Raw genomic sequence first — 17,233 nt, forward strand, 5'->3', positions numbered from 1 at the left:
GTATATATGTAACCTATGAGTATAATTGAGTATAAAAGAATGAGTACAATTGATTTAATTGGAAATTAAATAGTATTTATACTTACACCCCCAAAAGCAAAATTGCTGAGAGTTTAGGAATACGATTAGCAACTGACAACTTCTGTACAAGGATCTATTGTGCAAAAGGGATATAAAGGGATATGGGATAAGTGCAACATAGATCGCAATACTACTTGTACGAGACTAGAATTACGCCATTTGAAAGTAAAATAGACTAATTGAACCTAATTGAAATTTGAAACTCACTGAATGGTTAATATCCAACGCTCTTGAATAGATATACAATCACTAATTCTTGATGACTTGACTTTGTCAATTATATGTCAATTCACCCCATACTTTGTGGCTCGGTGGTTTAATTGTTCCGATCTTGTTCCGATCAGTACTTCGTATAAGCTATCATTACACTGAGATTAACATCATCAATTAATCATTTCTTTGACTTTAAAACTCATAGAATCATCTCAAGGTAATTGAAATAGCATATTTGTCAGTTTTTCTGGTTAAGTTAAGAGAACATTACATGATGTATAGTACGTTCACTTTTCACTTCCTGTTTAGGAAGTCAACGATATTCCCAATCGCGCATTTTCAAACTTTTTGGAATTTTAAATCAGTAAACATTCATTTGATCTGGTGTTTGATCTGAAAGATTAGTAGCTATAAACTGGCAGAAACATCCAATACTAAACAAGATCATGTCATTTTTCAGCTCTATAAGGTATGTTATCCCAGAATTACTCTTGACTCTTAGTTCCACCCACTAACCACCACCACAGATCAGGATTTGGAAGAAATTCTAAAAAAAATAAACAACCAAAAGATCAAACTTCTATATATTCAGGTGGGAATGGTTCTCATTTATCTTTAAGGAGATCTCATTCTCCTGTTAAAAGTATAAGTTCAAACGCTACAAGATCTCAACAACTATATCAACAACAACAACAACAACAACAACAACAATCAAATAACACCACCAATAACAATAATACCACTGATCATAAACCTTTATTCCTTTCTGAACCTTTTGTAAGAACTGCATTAGTTAAAGGTTCTTTTAAAACTATTGTTCAATTACCAAAATATGTTGATCAAAATGAATGGATCTCTTTAAATATTTTTGAAATTTATAATAATTTAAATCAATTTTATGGTATAATTGCTGAATATATTAAACCTGAATTATATCCAACAATGAATGCAGGTCCAAGAACTGATTATCTTTGGGTTGATCAAAATAATAAAACTATTCAACTACCCGCAAATCAATATATTGAATATGTCTTGAATTGGATAAGCTTAAAATTAAATGATCAAACTTTATTCCCAACTAAAACTGGTGTACCATTCCCAGTTAATTTTATCAAGATTATTAAAAATATATTAAGACAAATGTTTAGAATTTTTGCTCATATTTATTATAATCATTTTGATAAAATTTTAAATTTATCTCTTGAAGCTCATTGGAATTCATTTTTTGCTCATTTTATTTCATTTGCAAAAGAATTTGATCTAATTGAAAATAATGATTTAGATCCTTTAATACCTTTAATTGAATTATTACAACAACAAGGTAAGATAATTTAAATAATTTAAATAATAGATGAACTTTTGAGGGACAAGATTACTTACAATACATGTAGATATTAATCATAAACTTTGCAACATATTATGTACAAAATCAAACTTTATTCAAGAAAAAAAATTATACAACTATTTACATGATATTTTCCTTCTTTTTAACTTTTATTTACGATATGATTTCTCATTATAATCTATATCTTATGCAGTTTTAGTGTGGGTCTCTTGATTCGTAAAAAATGGCATTAAAGCATTAAATGGGGTTGGTGTGTTTGTTTTATGTTGTTTTTTGATGAATGAATAATCATGAAAAGAAATATTTGGAATTTCTTAAATCATTAACATCAAAATCACCTTTTGGTGGGATATCTGGTAATCTTAATGGTGCGAAAACTTTTAATTTTTGTGCTGATTTTTTAACTGGTTTTTTTAATTCTTCTTCTTCTTCATATTCATTTGTATTTTCAAGACTTTCTTCAAGTTCTTCAGCTAAAGAATTCTTCATTGATTTCATAGCTTGGGCAGATGTTAAATCTTTTAAATCTTCATTTTCTAATAAACTAACTGTTGTAACCATAGATTCACCTTTAGCTATTTTATTTTCATCACCACTATTTAATAATAATTGTCTTTGTCTTTCTAAATAAACTTCATCACCTAATGTAACTGGTCTACCTAATTGTGAAGTTAATTCTTTTCTCATTGCTAAAATTTTTTTACCAACTTCACTTTTATAAGGAATTTCAATTAATTGTAAAAATCCTTTATAACGTTCATCAAATTCATCTTTTAATCTTGCAATAAGATCAACTTGATGTAATTCAATGAATGTTTCTCTTAAACTTTCACTCATTTCTCCAACATCACATGCATGTGTCCAATATGAATCATGAACTGCTGCAAATTCTAATCCTTTCTTACTACATGAACTTGCACTTAATAACATATGTGAAGCATCTAATGAATGAATGAAATTTGGAGGGAATGCAGCCATTTGTTTTCTTGCATCAACTTGATGTAATTCATAAGGATCTTGAATGAAAACAGTTTGTAAATTAGTTTGAATTTGTTTTTTAACTATAGCACGATATGGTTGAACAATTGGTAAATCTAATGGTGTTGTCCAAATAACACTAGCCATAAATGATGGTTTCTTCTTTGGTCCCATTTCTTCATATGAATCAATATCAATTCTAACAGATTTTGAAATCATTTTTGCACAAATTGCTAACCAATCTTGAATTAAATGAGCACCTTCAAATAATTCTCTCATACTTGCAAAGACGACTTTTGTTAAATAAACACTTAATTTATAACTTTGATCTTCTGAGAAAACATTTTGTAATTGTTTATGAATTTGATTTGTTGCACCAACTTGTGTAACACCATAAACATTTGTCATAACTGTTTGTTTAACAACTTTTCTTTTAATATTATCTTTCAACATTCTAGCATTTTCATCACCATTTGCTGCAGCTTCTTCTAATTTAGCACGAACTAATTTCGCAACATGTGTATAGACATCTTGTGGTTTATCTGATGGAGCTAAATTAACTTGAGTAGCACCTTCAACATCACCACCTAATGCGGCATAATGTTGTAACCCATTACATGTACCATCTTGATGAACTGGTTGATGAGAAATATGTTTAGTTGGATCTGGTAATTTTAAAGCATCTGCTAAATCAATAATTGTAGCTAATGCTTGCCATGGTTTATCAGCTTTTGTCCACCATTCTTGATTTGCCATTGGATCTTCTGCAGCTCTTTTAACTAATTCAATATTATCATTAACAAACGCTTCACGTTCATTTAATGGAGCTTTATCAATACCGAATAAATTAGCTAAATGAATTTTTAACCATCTTAAACCTTCTTCACCAATTTCTTTACCTTTCCAGAATAATAATAAACCTCTTGATAAATCACTACCCATATGATTAAAATTTGGACTGATTGGATAAGCACGACCTCTAAAATCTAAATTATGTGGGAAATAAAATTTTTCACCAAGGAAAGCTCTTGCAATTTCTAATTTATAATTTGCATCACATCTTGTTGATCTATCAGTTGCATATTTATCTTGTAAAGCTTTAACTTTAATTTTCCATTCATTTAAAACACTTGGATCAGAACTTCTTGGTGGAACTTCAGGTAATTCAAGTGATTCATGAGCTTTTGGAATATCCAAGAATTCATCACCTGTATTCCAAATTTTACTCATAACTTTAAAAACGCGTTCATTAACAGTCCATGCAGTATTACCTAAAACATTTAACCCATCATAAACTTTATCTAATTTATCTGATGATGCTTTAATATATGCTAGTTGTTCTGGAGAATCTCTTAATCTAATAATTTGATTTTGTGAATAATAATATGCACCATTATTCCATGAGGTCCATGGACGTGGTTGAATTAACATTGGTAAAGATTGTGGTTGAACAGCACCAACTAATTTATCAGCTGATAATTGAGAACTTAAAACTTTATGAATTTTTAATATACCAATCTTGGCACCGTTATGATATTGGAAACTATGATAAAAGGCTGGAGCTTCACCTCTAACTAATTGTTTTGTTGATGGATCAACACCACTAACTTCAACTTTAGCAACATGCATTAAGATTGAAATTAAAACTGAACCAATTTTAACTTTAATATCTTGTGGCCAATATACTTTCATATCAGAAATAACATCATTTTTAAAATTAGATAATGACATTGAATATTTTTTTAAATTTTTTGGATTTGATAATTTAGAATTATCAAAATTTTTAACGAAATTTTTTTCTGTATTTAAAATTTGTTCTGATCTAAATTCTAATTCCAAGGCTTTAGAAACTGATAAAACAGCTCTTGCAGTTCTCATACCTTCACTAATACCACCAGTTGAATTATTTTTCAACATTTCTAAAATAGTAATGACAGTGACTTTCTTTGGATCTAATAATCTTAAATATGGAGCATATTTCTTTCTTTCACTATGTTGTGCAAAAGCTTCATTTTTTAAAGTTTTAATTTGAATATCATCAACATTTTTACAACGTTCAATTTCATCACGAACCAATGGCATCATTTGTTCAAACCAACCCCATAATCTTGCATTCAAACTTTTTGACATTCCTAAATCACCTCTTTTTTTAATTTCTTCATATTCATGTTTCCATTTTTCTTGTGCTGCTTCAATTGATTTATTTTCTAATGCTGTTTGTCTTTCGACATTGAATTCATTTAATGCTTCTTCAAAAAGATCTCTTTTATCCAATGGTAAACTTTTATAAACTTCAAAAAAATTTGCCTGGGTTTCACTATCATTTGTGAAAAATTCAAGTTTTTCTTCTAATTTTTCATTAAATTTTTCTAATAGCTTAGAATTTAAATCTGGTTCTAACGATAGCAATGTATGTCTAATAACTTTCATACCGAAAGTATCAACTGATTTTAATTCTTCAGCATTTTGTTTGTTTAAAACTGCTGGTTCATAATCTGCAGATCCCATTAGTGGTTCTAATAATGGAGAGGTGGTGGTAGTTGTAGTTGAAGTTGTTGTTGGTGATGATGATGATGATATATTTGTTTCGTGTGTTACTTCATTGGTATCTTCGACATTATTATCAATGGTGATCAAATCTCTATAAGCTGCTGGAACGAATTTTATATCTAAATTATTTTGTTCCACTATAAGTTTCAAATTTTGTAAACCAAATACATCAACATTTCTAAGTAAACTTCTAAAGTCAGCTCTTCCAGATAAATATGGTAATAAGTATTTTTCATAAGGATTATTTTTGGTCATTAAAGCATTTATTATGATTGCATCAGTTCTAGCATTTGTTTGTAATTTCCCACTAGATCTCCAATTTGCCACAACGGCTTCAATCTCTGTTGGTGAAGCTAATGGAGCAAACTTATTCAAATATTTATTGAAATCATCAACAAAGGAGAAATTATCCTCGATTGATAAAGGGTGTAATGTAGTTAAAATGGATTCTGCTCTTTCAAATTGTGATGAATCAAGACAGACATCTAATAAAGACCATAGTCGCATGACTTCTTTAGAATGGGATTGACGGAAAACACCATCGTATGGGGTTGACCATTTATTAGCATGGACCTCTTCATCAGATTTGACATTAATTCTACCTGGAGTTTTAGATCCTAATGAAATATGTTTCAATTCTTCAATCAAATTATTTTGTAGCGAACTGGCACTAGACACATTAGTTCTTTTGAAAGCCTGTACCAGCACAGCGGGACTGCGTCTGTTGAGAATTCTCTTTCTAGCAACGGTACTCAACATCCTCCTTCTCAAAACCTTCTTAGACTGAGTGTTTCTTGAACCTGATACCTAGCAAAGCGCTTATTGTAATGATCTGTTTATCTTTATTGAAATCAATATTTAATACCAAATTTTGTTACAGATAATTTTTCACATAAAAAAGAAAAACAAAAAAAAAAAAAATTTAAAACCTTTTTTACGCCAAAATTTAAAAATTTCGTTAATTGCGAGAAATGGTGTCAACGACTACAGGTTCCAGTAATTTATCTTAAGAAGTTCGAATTGTAAAAGTCATATACAAAAGTGGAAGAAAACTTTTCATGAAGAAAACTTTTCATCTTGTAACTTTGTGTGCTTTACCATTTACCCTGACATCCCCCCCCCATGGAAATAACTTTGTATGTAGTTCATTGTGTTCTTATAATGTAAGAATTGAATGAAGTTTGTATAAAGTTTCGAACCATGCATCTCAGAGACAGGTAAGAGTAACGGAAAGTAAATATAATAATCTAGCCTCGATTGGACAACCATTAATCAGCATAACTCGATCAGCATCTTTCGTGATTATCTTCTGGTCCTAATTATTAGTATATCACACTAAATCACTTGCGTCACCTTCTTAGCAGCATATAATAAACTCAATTCTAATTGTGTAGTAGCAGCAATACTAATATTTGGATACCAACATATTCACAACATCTTAAAAAGTCCTCATTTCGACGATCAAATAGGTTTCATATGTAATTATAATGGTAGCGAACCGACTATAACCAAGGATAAGTGACAAAATTCAGTATGGTTATTCAAGTTGATCAGACCGTGGAATAAGTGTAAAATTTTGGCCTTGGAATATGAATATCTAACTTTGAAGACCGTGAGGCTACTCAGTAAGTAACCCTGCAAGTAGTTGAGTAATATTAGTAGTTGGAGCTTCTGAACCAAATTGTAAAATAGGAATAACTTCCTTATATTTAGTAGGACTGAAACTTTTAGTGAAGACGTCAGCTGGATTTTGCTTTCCAGCAATTAACAGTAAATCAATCCAGCGAAATTGAACAACCCATGACCGTAGTTCTTGAACCTTAGGAATTCTAGCTGGTAATTCAATAGTTTGTGTATATCCATGTAACTTGTTATGTAACGGTTTATTATCAGTATATACCCGCATAGGATATTGTATTTCTTTTGTAGAACCTTTAACTAACCCATATAATATACCAACAATATGTAACAAATGCTTCACCGATGTGTGTAATGCTGAAAATTCAGAATCAACTGTAGAACCTGAGGAATAGATCGGCATAGAACTTGACTGCCAATTGATCAAGTCATTCCCAAAATAATAACAAGCACCTAAGCTGGTGGAATAATCTAAAGCAGCATCTGTAAATAATGTCACATATTGATTCAAATTATTTGAATCAAACTTATCAATACCTGAATACCACAAACCACTATTCTTATTGGTGTAAACATACCTAAATAACCATTGCAATAATTTCAATGTCAGCCCATTTCTTGGTTGTTTTGAATAGTAATTAACAAGATATGAAATATGAGGGAACGTCCGTTGACTAATCCAAAGGAGGACACCAACTAAAGCTTGTATGGTTTTGACTGGTACTTCAATTTCTTCTAAGCGTTCTTCAGCCCATTTTAAAGGAATTGTCATTGGACATGGTGATGTAGTTGGACGAATAAGACCTTCTGTCAATTTCAATTGTTCTGCAACTTTATTGATATATTGGGTTTGTTTAATCTGAATTTTTCCATCTGCATGATAGACTAATTCACAGCCTAAGAACACACTTGGTTGTAACGTATGCTTGATAGTAAATTTTGTACCCATATACTTAGTAAATGCGTTAACAATGAATTCTTCACCAGCGTAACCCAAATCATCGACATACATTATAATGAGTCCAAGTAACGTACCCACGGTATCATAAATTCCAAAAGCACAAACATCATGGTGATTTTCCTTGACTTGTAATTCATATCCAGCAATCTTAAATGATAATATAGCAGCACGTAATGTTAAATAAAAGTTAACTGGAGAATCCCTTAAGCCATAAGTAGACTTGTTCAGTTTAACATATTTGGTATTAATAAATTTGAAACCTGGTGGAGTTTTGAGGAACACATCTCTTTTCATTAACGCATAATGAAATGCAGTGGAAATATCAAGACCATTGAAAGTCCAACGTTTGGAAATGATGATAGATAAGAACAATCTAAAAGTTGTAATTTGTAAAGTTGGTGCAGCAGTAACTAAATTGGACTCTTTTTCTAAATTACCTAAAATAATGAACCGCGCCTTGGCCACGAATTCATTGTTGTAAGCTGAAAACTTTATTGAGAAATTCCAGAAACCGTGGAGTAATTTACTAATACCATCAGGGAGATTATCTATTTGTTGCATCACATCATTTTCCTTAAACCTAGATTCTTCCACACCTATAGCACGAGCAAAAATTGGAATCTTCATAGCAGCATGATATGATTTTGGAATGGCAAATTTAGCTGAAGTACCTTTTATAATATCAGCATCCTGTATACCTAAAGGAACAGATTGATTTAGACTTGGTATAATTGGTTGATGAAGATCCGTTCTATTTGAAGATGAGGTTTCCACTGGTAAGGAAAATAAAGGATCTGTTGATGGACTGGATTCTTCATATGTACCTGACGTATTTGAAAAAACTTCATCTATGATTTCAATGGGAGCCAATTCTTCATGTATAGCTTCATTCAAATTGTTAATCCATTTGAGCACCATAGTTTCTTTAGGACTTGTACTATTGTATGTACCAGTACCAGGTTCTTCATCTATGTTAAAAATGCTTGCACCTGTAGGTGATGTGAGTTTTTCATTTGGAAAGTTGACTGGACCATTAAATCCTTCTAATTTCTCTTTTATTTGAGTAGGATTGTAACCATAAACAGCTGGATGAACCGTAGGTAAAGCTGTATAATGACCTAGTGCTCTTTGTACTATTTTTGACAGCAATTCAATATACATATAACTCAACATACCTTTAAAACTAGTAGCAGGCACCACTTGTAATGGAAATTTTAACAATAAAAAATGATGCAAACCTGAATAAACATCGTAATACACAAAAATGCCCTGGACTTTAACCTTTTGATACATCAAGATGATGTCGCTTCCAAAAAGAGGAAAATTCTTTGCTTTTGGAGCTCTACCTAAAAAAGCATTAACTCTGGTGGTATCTAAATTGTTGTTTATCCATCTATTTTTTAACGCGTTCGAGTAGGACCATGCATATGGGTATAATATGGAATAGATCAATTTATCTGTAAAAGGTTTCATCACTAATTCCACAAAGGTTTTATGAAGGGAAATGTGCCTTTCAGCAACCCCATTGTTGGCAGGGTCATGTGCTGAATGTGATAATCTTTCATAACCATATACTGAAACTAGTTGCAAAAACTCAGTTCCTAAGTCACACTTGAGTTGACCTATATCTTTTCCTTGAATAACTTTCCATTTGGTTAGCATCTCATGTGTACCCTTTGCGATACTGTTCTTATTTTTAAAGACGATCACTTCACTAAATTTAGTGAGATCATCTACAAGCACAACCGTAAAAAGTTTGACCCCACTATAGAGATCCAATTTGTGACCTGTAGTGTCAAGATGTACCAATTGCAAAACTCTTGAACTCCATAAACTACTAAACCTTTGGACTTTTGGCTGGCGTTTGAGCTTCACGATAGCACATGTCTCACATTTCTGTAGCATTAATCGCCCTGTGGACGTAATTCTATAACCCATTTGTGTAATTCTTGTTTCACTGGCATGACCTAGTAACAAATGTAGTACAGCGACTTGTAGCGTATTTAATTGAACCTCTTCGGATCCATCTAAATCTAGCAAATTCTGAAGCGATTCCAATTCGGATAAAAACTGATTGTGATCAACTTGTGTGAAATGACTGTGCAATAGATTGAATACATCCTCTTTGGTGTATGTAAAACTGGTTTTTAAATCTTGTTTATCATCTGGATTCAGCATATCATCTATTTTTAGTGCGATAGATAATAATTGATGTTCAATAGTCTTTTCTAAAGTAATAGGACCAATATATTCTTTCTTTGAACCAGTATTTAACTTCACCCTATCATGACTCAGCGTATCTCCTGAAAAAACTAGTTGCAGTTTCAATTTGGTAAGTGATTTTATGCTTATTATCAGAGCATGTGGAAGAATATGATGATCAACAAACACTGCTGGAATTTTCACCCTGGTTTTTGATGGTAACAATATTTGTATCAGATGGAGTTCTGTACAAGTATATGTAGTATTGTTCCCAAAACGTAAAACAATTTTATATGGGGTACAACCAAGTGAATAAGCAAGCAGTCTAGTAGACACAACGGTGAGCGTGGCGCCACTATCATAGAGAGCTTGTACCTCCTGTGGTGATAACGCTTGACTTCTAGTAGTTTCTTCTTCCAACTCTTCTGTACCAGCTAAAACATTTGTGGATCCTAATTCATCAATAGAAGTTATGTCAGAATCAATCGAATTTATAGCAAGCACGTCTACAGTGACTACGTTGTTGGAGTAGTTTGATGATGTCTTATTGCCTGTAACTTTACCATGTACATATTGTTTCATGATATTCGACTGCCTATAATCTTTACTAAAAATATGATTTTGTCCTTTATGTTTGTAACCATAACATTCGAAGCACCCAGGACCAGCTTCTGTACCAACAGCAGCAATTGTTCCGGTAAACCTTGATGGAGATTCTGAAGCACTAAAACGGAATTTTAAATGATTGATGTTTTTAGGAGAAATCAAACGGAATTGACCTGAATTGATATCATTTGATGTTGTAACTGAATTCACAGTTTCTGTTCCATATTCAGGATAATCATTGAAATGATGGTCTCTAATGATTTCTCTCAGTTTAGCAACACTAACATCTAATTTGTGATCTGAATTGTTAATCAATGAACGAAATTTAGGCAATAACTCAGATTTTAACCTTGGGTATTGTTGTAATTGATTGAATATTCTCACCAACATCATTCCATCATATGGATCAGCAAATGCCGAAACCATTTCAGTTTTAATTTCATCATAAAAAGCCAACTTGTCAGTAAACCGTGGAATCTCTTGTACTCTATCTTCATCCACAAAGACACTAAGTAATCTTTCGATGCTGTTTAAGCTATCATCCCTAGATAAAACTTCTTGAAGCAAAGCACTTGGTGAAAACTTGGAGGTATTCCAGGTATTTGTAGCTTCAATTGGAAGAATGTGTTTCAATAACCAAATCTTTGTGGTAGCTGATAATTGATGATAAAATTGTAGATGACCAACTTTGCTAACTTTGGAATCGATAATCCACTCTTCTGGAAACTCGTTCTCTTTCGGAACCTCTGAATTCAAAACCCTGTAAACTTCCGGTAATAAATGCTTTGTTTGTTCTAATAACCACCTATGAGCTTTATGGACAGAGTAGCTATAATTAAAATGCAGCGCGTGCGCCTCACTGAAATTTTTCAAATGATTCAAAGTGTAATTTCGATCTTTCAAAATGTCTGACGTTAATTTGGTGGAGACTTCTTTAGACACACTTGGAGACCCTGTGTCTTGTACCTTGGTTGACAATTTTTCAATTAAAGCTTTTTGATTGGCTAATGACATTGACTCGAACTGTTGAGTGAGTTGTGTAAGAGAATCTTCAGGAACAGCAGCCTTGGAGCTATCTGAAGCAGTTGGACCTTTACTCATTGGAAATAGCAATTTCTGGAACTAAAATATAAATAACACAGCGCTTTCTTTTTCTATTTTCCTCTTGAATAATAATGAAGTACCTGTAGACAATTTTCAACGTCCCACAAAATTGAGTTAAAGCGACGACCAGACCAATAATATAAAACCTAATGAAAATTACCTGTCTCTCAAGATGGAATCTCATAACCTGTCAACGACTACAGGTTCCAGTAATTTATCTTAAGAAGTTCGAATTGTAAAAGTCATATACAAAAGTGGAAGAAAACTTTTCATGAAGAAAACTTTTCATCTTGTAACTTTGTGTGCTTTACCATTTACCCTGACAAATGGAAATGCCAAAAGTGTAAATATTTCTCCATTGAGTAATTACTATATCGGGTAATCTGTTTTTCGCAAATTAGTGGTTTTACACCCGCACACCATCGCGAATATTTTGTTATTTTTGAGCATTTGATTTGTACTTTTGGAGGCCAAAACAGGAGGTGATTTCTTAAAAGTTATTCCTAATTCAACACATTCAAAAGATTTGATTGATTTGGATTTTATTGTTTTTAAAAGCTCATTGTGGATTGGTTTAGAAGGTATTCAATAATCTTGATATAATTATTATAACTAAATTTTACAAAAATGTGGTCATATATGTTTGGAGGAGGTAATAAAGATAAAGAAGCCCCAAAGAAGGCTATCATTACATTAAGAGAACAAATAAATATGCTTACTAAAAAGCAAAACCATCTTTATACACAAATTGAAGATCAACAAAATATAGCTAAAAAATTTATATCAAGTGATACAGTAAAAGCTAAAAATGCTTTAAAACGTAAAAAAGTATTAGATAATGAAGCAACTAAAATTTCATCACAAATTGATGCTTTAGAAAATCAATTACGTTCAATAGAAAGTGCAAATTTGAATTTAGAAACTATGAAGGCTATGAAACAAGGTGCAAAAGCTATGAAACAAATTCATGGTGGTATTACTGTAGATAAAGTTGATCAAACAATGGATGATATTAGAGAACAAGCTGAATTAGGTGAAGAAATTAGTGAAGCAATTTCAAGATCTTATCCAGGTGAAAATGTTGATGAAGATGAATTAGAAGATGAATTAGAAGCTTTACAACAAGAAGAAATTGATAATAAATTATTAAATTCTGGTCAAAAACAATCTCAACAACAATATTCTCAACCACAAGTTAAATTACCTGATGCTCCAAATACAAGTATTAGAGAAGATAAATCTAAAGAAAATGAAGAAAGTGAAGATGAAGATGAAAAAGCTTTAAAAGCTTTACAAGCTGAAATGGGATTATAATGTGTTAATTCAACTCATGTAACTTTTCTAGATTTTCACTTATAGATTATTAAATCATTAATATAACTAGTGATATTATTTTGCATATTGTGTTTTTGTGTTTTCCTTTTGATATTTTAATTTTTTTCTTTCTTTTCTCTATTTGACTTTTAATTACACATTTATGGTGTTGAATGCAAATTATTTTAATATATATTATTGCATATTATTATGGGAGTTAATGTTTCATATTATATATCTATAGTTCTTTTTTAATGAATGTTATTATTACAACTTATAAAAGTTTTACTGTATTGTATATTATTAAATTAGATCCTATAAAACTCCCAAACAAGTATAAATTTTCAATTAACCAGGATCCATAAAATGAAAAAAATAATTAAAATCCCAAAAATTTTTAAAAACATCCATCTATTATTACTTATATTATTAAAATATTTAAATAATTCTCTTTGAGCACCTTGAATATTTAAATCTATATCTTCAACATTATTATCAATTCTTTGAATAACTTCACTTTGTTCACTAACCATCGTAGCCAATTGTTGAAATAAATTACCAACTTCATTAATGGTACTTTCAATAGTCTCTACTGCATTATGACGTTCTTGTAAATATTGTGATGATTGTTCTTCTAATAATTGTAATTGTTGATCTTGAGGTAATGATAATAATGCATTATTTTCTTCATTCCCATTCCCAGGAATACCACCATTTCCATTTATTGCTGGATCATTTAAAAATGGATTATCTGATTGGAATGTAGTAGCTTGACCATTTTGTTGTTGTTGTTGTTGTAAAGTGGAAAAAAATTTCTCTTTTCTTGATCTATTTTCCATTTCATTTTTTTGTCTTGTTTCTAAAACTTCTTTAAAATTACCACTAACATTTTTCATTTTGGTATTTAATAATTGAACAATATTTTTAGAATTTGTTTTCAATTCTTCATTTGATGATTCATTACCAGTTTTTAAATAATCTTGTAAATTTTTTAAATTTTTTTCAATTTTAACAATATCTTGTTTTATAACATAAGTTAATTCTGATATTTCAATAGGTTTATCATCAAATAATGGTTTCTTTTTAGCTAATAGGGCAAGTTTTCCCAATAGATCCGAGGTATGTGATATATCTTTAGCAATATTAGAAGCTCTAGATTGGAATTCTGATCTTTTAATCAATGGTTGTTGTGTTGTATTGGTTTGTTGATTAAATTGATGTGCTTTATTTCTCTTGTTAAATGTATTAACACATTGTTGAAACTCAACAGTACGGTTTCTTATATCTTGTGGCTGATTAGGAGCATAGACTGACATTATAATGAACCCTGTATTCTCTTGATATCTTAATATCTGGTATTTGTATACATTAATCTCTCATAATCACTGAGTATTATTGTGTCCTTTTTGAATTCGAGAATCTCAAAAAGTTGAAATCCGACCAAATTTTTTGTGCCACCTGACGCGTCACCTGAGCACCTCGGATCTCATTTTATATGCAGAAAAAAAAAATTTATAATACTCAGAAAAAGCTCATCTCGAACCATAAATTTATATCTATTTAATTGAGTTTAATAGGATCAATTGAAATTAAAAGATGTCTAAGAGATTGAACGAAGACCAAAGTCCAGGTAGAAACACTGCTGCCAAGTCTGAAGCCAACGCAGCTCCAGGTTCAGCTAATAAGATTGAAGCTGTTGATGGTGATGTTGATATGGGTGAATTTGAAGATCCATATAGTGATGAATATGAAAGTGATGAAGAAATTGTTGAAATAGATGATCAAAATGATAATGAAGAAGAAGAAGAAGGTAAAGATGCCCAAGATGTAATCAAGAAGGATGAAGGTGAACAAACTTCTGAACCAACTATTTATTTACCACATAAATCAAGACCTTTAGGTCCTGATGAAGTTTTAGAAGCTGATCCTTCAGTTTATAACATGTTACATAATGTCAATTTACCATGGCCTTGTTTAACTTTAGATGTTTTACCTGATCATTTAGGTGATGAAAGAAGAAATTATCCAGCTTCATTATATGTCACTACTGCAACTCAAGCTTCAAAAAAGAAAGATAATGAATTATTAGTTTTAAAATTAAGTCAATTATCTAAAACTTTAGTTAAAGATGAAAATGAAAATGATGATGAAGAAGAAGATGATGAAGATGAATTTGATGGTGAACCAATTATGGAAAGTGAAAGTATCCCATTACATGATACTACAAATAGAATAAGAGTTTCACCACATGGTGCATCAACAGGTGAATATTTTACTGCAACATCAAGTGAAAATGGTGAAGTTTTAATTTATGATTTAAGTTCACAATATAAAGCATTTGATCAACCAGGTTTTACCATTCCAAAAAATGCAAAAAAACCAATACATACTATTAGAAATCATGGTAATGTTGAAGGTTATGGTTTAGATTGGTCACCATTAATTAAAACTGGTAGTTTATTATCAGGTGATTGTTCTGGTAGAGTTTATCTTACAAATAGAACAAGCTCCAATTGGGTTACTGATAAAACACCATTTACTGTGGATAATAATGAATCTATTGAAGATATTCAATGGTCAAAAGCTGAACAAACAGTTTTCGCTACAGCAGGTACAGATGGATATATAAGAATTTGGGATACAAGATCTAAGAAACATAAACCTGCAATTTCAGTTGTTGGTTCACAAACAGATATTAATGTTATTTCATGGTCAGAAAAAATTAATTATTTATTAGCAAGTGGTGATGATGATGGTAAATGGGGTATTTGGGATTTAAGAAATTTTAAACCAGGTCAACAACCTTCACCAGTTGCACAATATGATTTCCATAAAAGTGCAATCACATCAATTAGTTTTAATCCATTAGATGAATCTATTATTGCAGTTAGTTCTGAAGATAATACAGTGACGTTATGGGATTTATCAGTTGAAGCTGATGATGAAGAAATTAAACAACAAAGAGCAAATTCAAAAGAATTAGAAGGTATCCCACCACAATTATTATTTGTTCATTGGCAAAAAGATGTTAAAGATGTTCAATGGCATAAACAAATTCCAGGTGCTTTAGTTAGTACTGGTACTGATGGTTTAAATGTTTGGAAAACAATCAGTGTGTAATAGAAAAATAAATCATATATTGTTTGTTATTGTTTAATCATTCTTTTTTAATGCATATGTTAGGTCTCTATTGTTTATTCTTCAAATGTATAATATTGATCTTCTTGAACTAATAATACTTCATCTTTTTCAGCAATATATTCATAATAAGTACAAAGAACTAATAATGTACCTTGTAACACAGCACCAGTTAAATATGGGAACCAACTACTCCAATTTGAACCAGGTTTAAGTATTAAAGTTGCAGTCCATATGAATCCACCAGGTGTTTGAATACACATCATTGGTATTGATAAAGAACCAGCCTTCTTCAAATGAATTGTAGTTTTCAATTGAGGTAAATATTGAATAATTGCCACTATAGTTGAAAAAATCCCCAAGATTTGTGCATATTTTAATATAAAATTTGATGATTTTATTCCATAAATAAATGAAATTATTAAACTTATTATTATGAATCCTGTGAACCATAAGATTTGTTTCCAAACTTTTATAACTTCAAGATATTCTTCATAATCTAATGGATTTCTTGTAAATATGACACAAAGGAAAACAACTAATAATGTTGAAAAAGTTTGTAAACCAACTTGAATTAATGAAATTTGAGAATTTATACATTCAAATTTTGTAATTTCCAAACAACATGGTATTGATATGAATGATAATAAGATTAAATTAGAAGTAGCAGCAATACCTGATAATGAAGATAATAATAAGAAGACAGGTGATAATCCAGTTGAAGATTTAGTTTGAACAATTTTAATATGTTGTGGAACATAAGATAATACAATTCCTATTGATATAATAACTGAAACAATGAATGTAGATTTCAAAGGGTTTTCATAAATGGAGCAATTCACATGTTCCAGCATGACTTGGTTGTGCTTTTATTGATAATGACTTGAATATGGACTGTAGCTTTGTTTATTTGTTTATTTGTTTAGTTCTTTTGTTGATCAAATTGATTAAATCTTGTGGTATTTTCGCCTCTGTTTTATCGCGCGTGAGACAAAATCCTTACGGGAATAAGCGCCAAATTAATGTATGGGTTGACAGGTTATTGCAAATTTAAATTATATAGTTGAAATGAATACTAAATTTCTTGGTGATAATTGATTTCT

The 17,233-nt window shown here is 30.8% G+C and overlaps 7 protein-coding genes across 7 annotated transcripts; 3 read left to right on the forward strand and 4 right to left on the reverse strand.

The window, feature by feature from the left end:
• Positions 1 to 565: 565 nt before the first annotated feature.
• MOB2 (Mob2p) lies at positions 566 to 1,629 on the forward strand (the record flags this gene model as incomplete). Its single annotated transcript, XM_011275031.1, has 2 exons — positions 566 to 575; positions 827 to 1,629. The coding sequence occupies 2 exons, from the start codon at positions 566 to 568 to the stop codon at positions 1,627 to 1,629; spliced, it is 813 nt and encodes a 270-aa protein (XP_011273333.1).
• A 298-nt stretch (positions 1,630 to 1,927) lies between these two features.
• RPO41 (DNA-directed RNA polymerase) lies at positions 1,928 to 5,926 on the reverse strand (the record flags this gene model as incomplete). The annotated part of the gene is made up of 1 exon (XM_011275032.1): positions 1,928 to 5,926. One exon carries the CDS (start codon positions 5,924 to 5,926, stop codon positions 1,928 to 1,930), a length of 3,999 nt encoding a protein of 1,332 aa, XP_011273334.1.
• An 859-nt stretch (positions 5,927 to 6,785) lies between these two features.
• BN7_4409 (Copia protein) lies at positions 6,786 to 11,675 on the reverse strand (the record flags this gene model as incomplete). Its single annotated transcript, XM_011275033.1, has 1 exon — positions 6,786 to 11,675. The coding sequence occupies one exon, from the start codon at positions 11,673 to 11,675 to the stop codon at positions 6,786 to 6,788; it is 4,890 nt and encodes a 1,629-aa protein (XP_011273335.1).
• Positions 11,676 to 12,305: 630 nt separating this feature from the next.
• SNF7 (ESCRT-III subunit protein SNF7) lies at positions 12,306 to 12,992 on the forward strand (the record flags this gene model as incomplete). Its single annotated transcript, XM_011275034.1, has 1 exon — positions 12,306 to 12,992. The coding sequence occupies one exon, from the start codon at positions 12,306 to 12,308 to the stop codon at positions 12,990 to 12,992; it is 687 nt and encodes a 228-aa protein (XP_011273336.1).
• A 344-nt stretch (positions 12,993 to 13,336) lies between these two features.
• On the reverse strand, positions 13,337 to 14,308 carry SED5 (t-SNARE syntaxin; the record flags this gene model as incomplete). The annotated part of the gene is made up of 1 exon (XM_011275035.1): positions 13,337 to 14,308. The coding sequence occupies one exon, from the start codon at positions 14,306 to 14,308 to the stop codon at positions 13,337 to 13,339; it is 972 nt and encodes a 323-aa protein (XP_011273337.1).
• A 280-nt stretch (positions 14,309 to 14,588) lies between these two features.
• Positions 14,589 to 16,112, forward strand: RRB1 (ribosome biosynthesis protein RRB1; the record flags this gene model as incomplete). The annotated part of the gene is made up of 1 exon (XM_011275036.1): positions 14,589 to 16,112. The coding sequence occupies one exon, from the start codon at positions 14,589 to 14,591 to the stop codon at positions 16,110 to 16,112; it is 1,524 nt and encodes a 507-aa protein (XP_011273338.1).
• Positions 16,113 to 16,186: 74 nt separating this feature from the next.
• On the reverse strand, positions 16,187 to 16,984 carry BN7_4413 (PQ-loop repeat-containing protein; the record flags this gene model as incomplete). Its single annotated transcript, XM_011275037.1, has 1 exon — positions 16,187 to 16,984. The coding sequence occupies one exon, from the start codon at positions 16,982 to 16,984 to the stop codon at positions 16,187 to 16,189; it is 798 nt and encodes a 265-aa protein (XP_011273339.1).
• Between the last annotated feature and the right edge of the window lie 249 nt (positions 16,985 to 17,233).

This window comes from Wickerhamomyces ciferrii, contig 00156, assembly GCF_000313485.1.
Source record: "Wickerhamomyces ciferrii WGS project CAIF00000000 data, strain NRRL Y-1031 F-60-10, contig 00156, whole genome shotgun sequence".
In the NCBI taxonomy this organism is placed as follows: Eukaryota; Fungi; Ascomycota; class Saccharomycetes; order Phaffomycetales; family Wickerhamomycetaceae; genus Hansenula; species Hansenula ciferrii.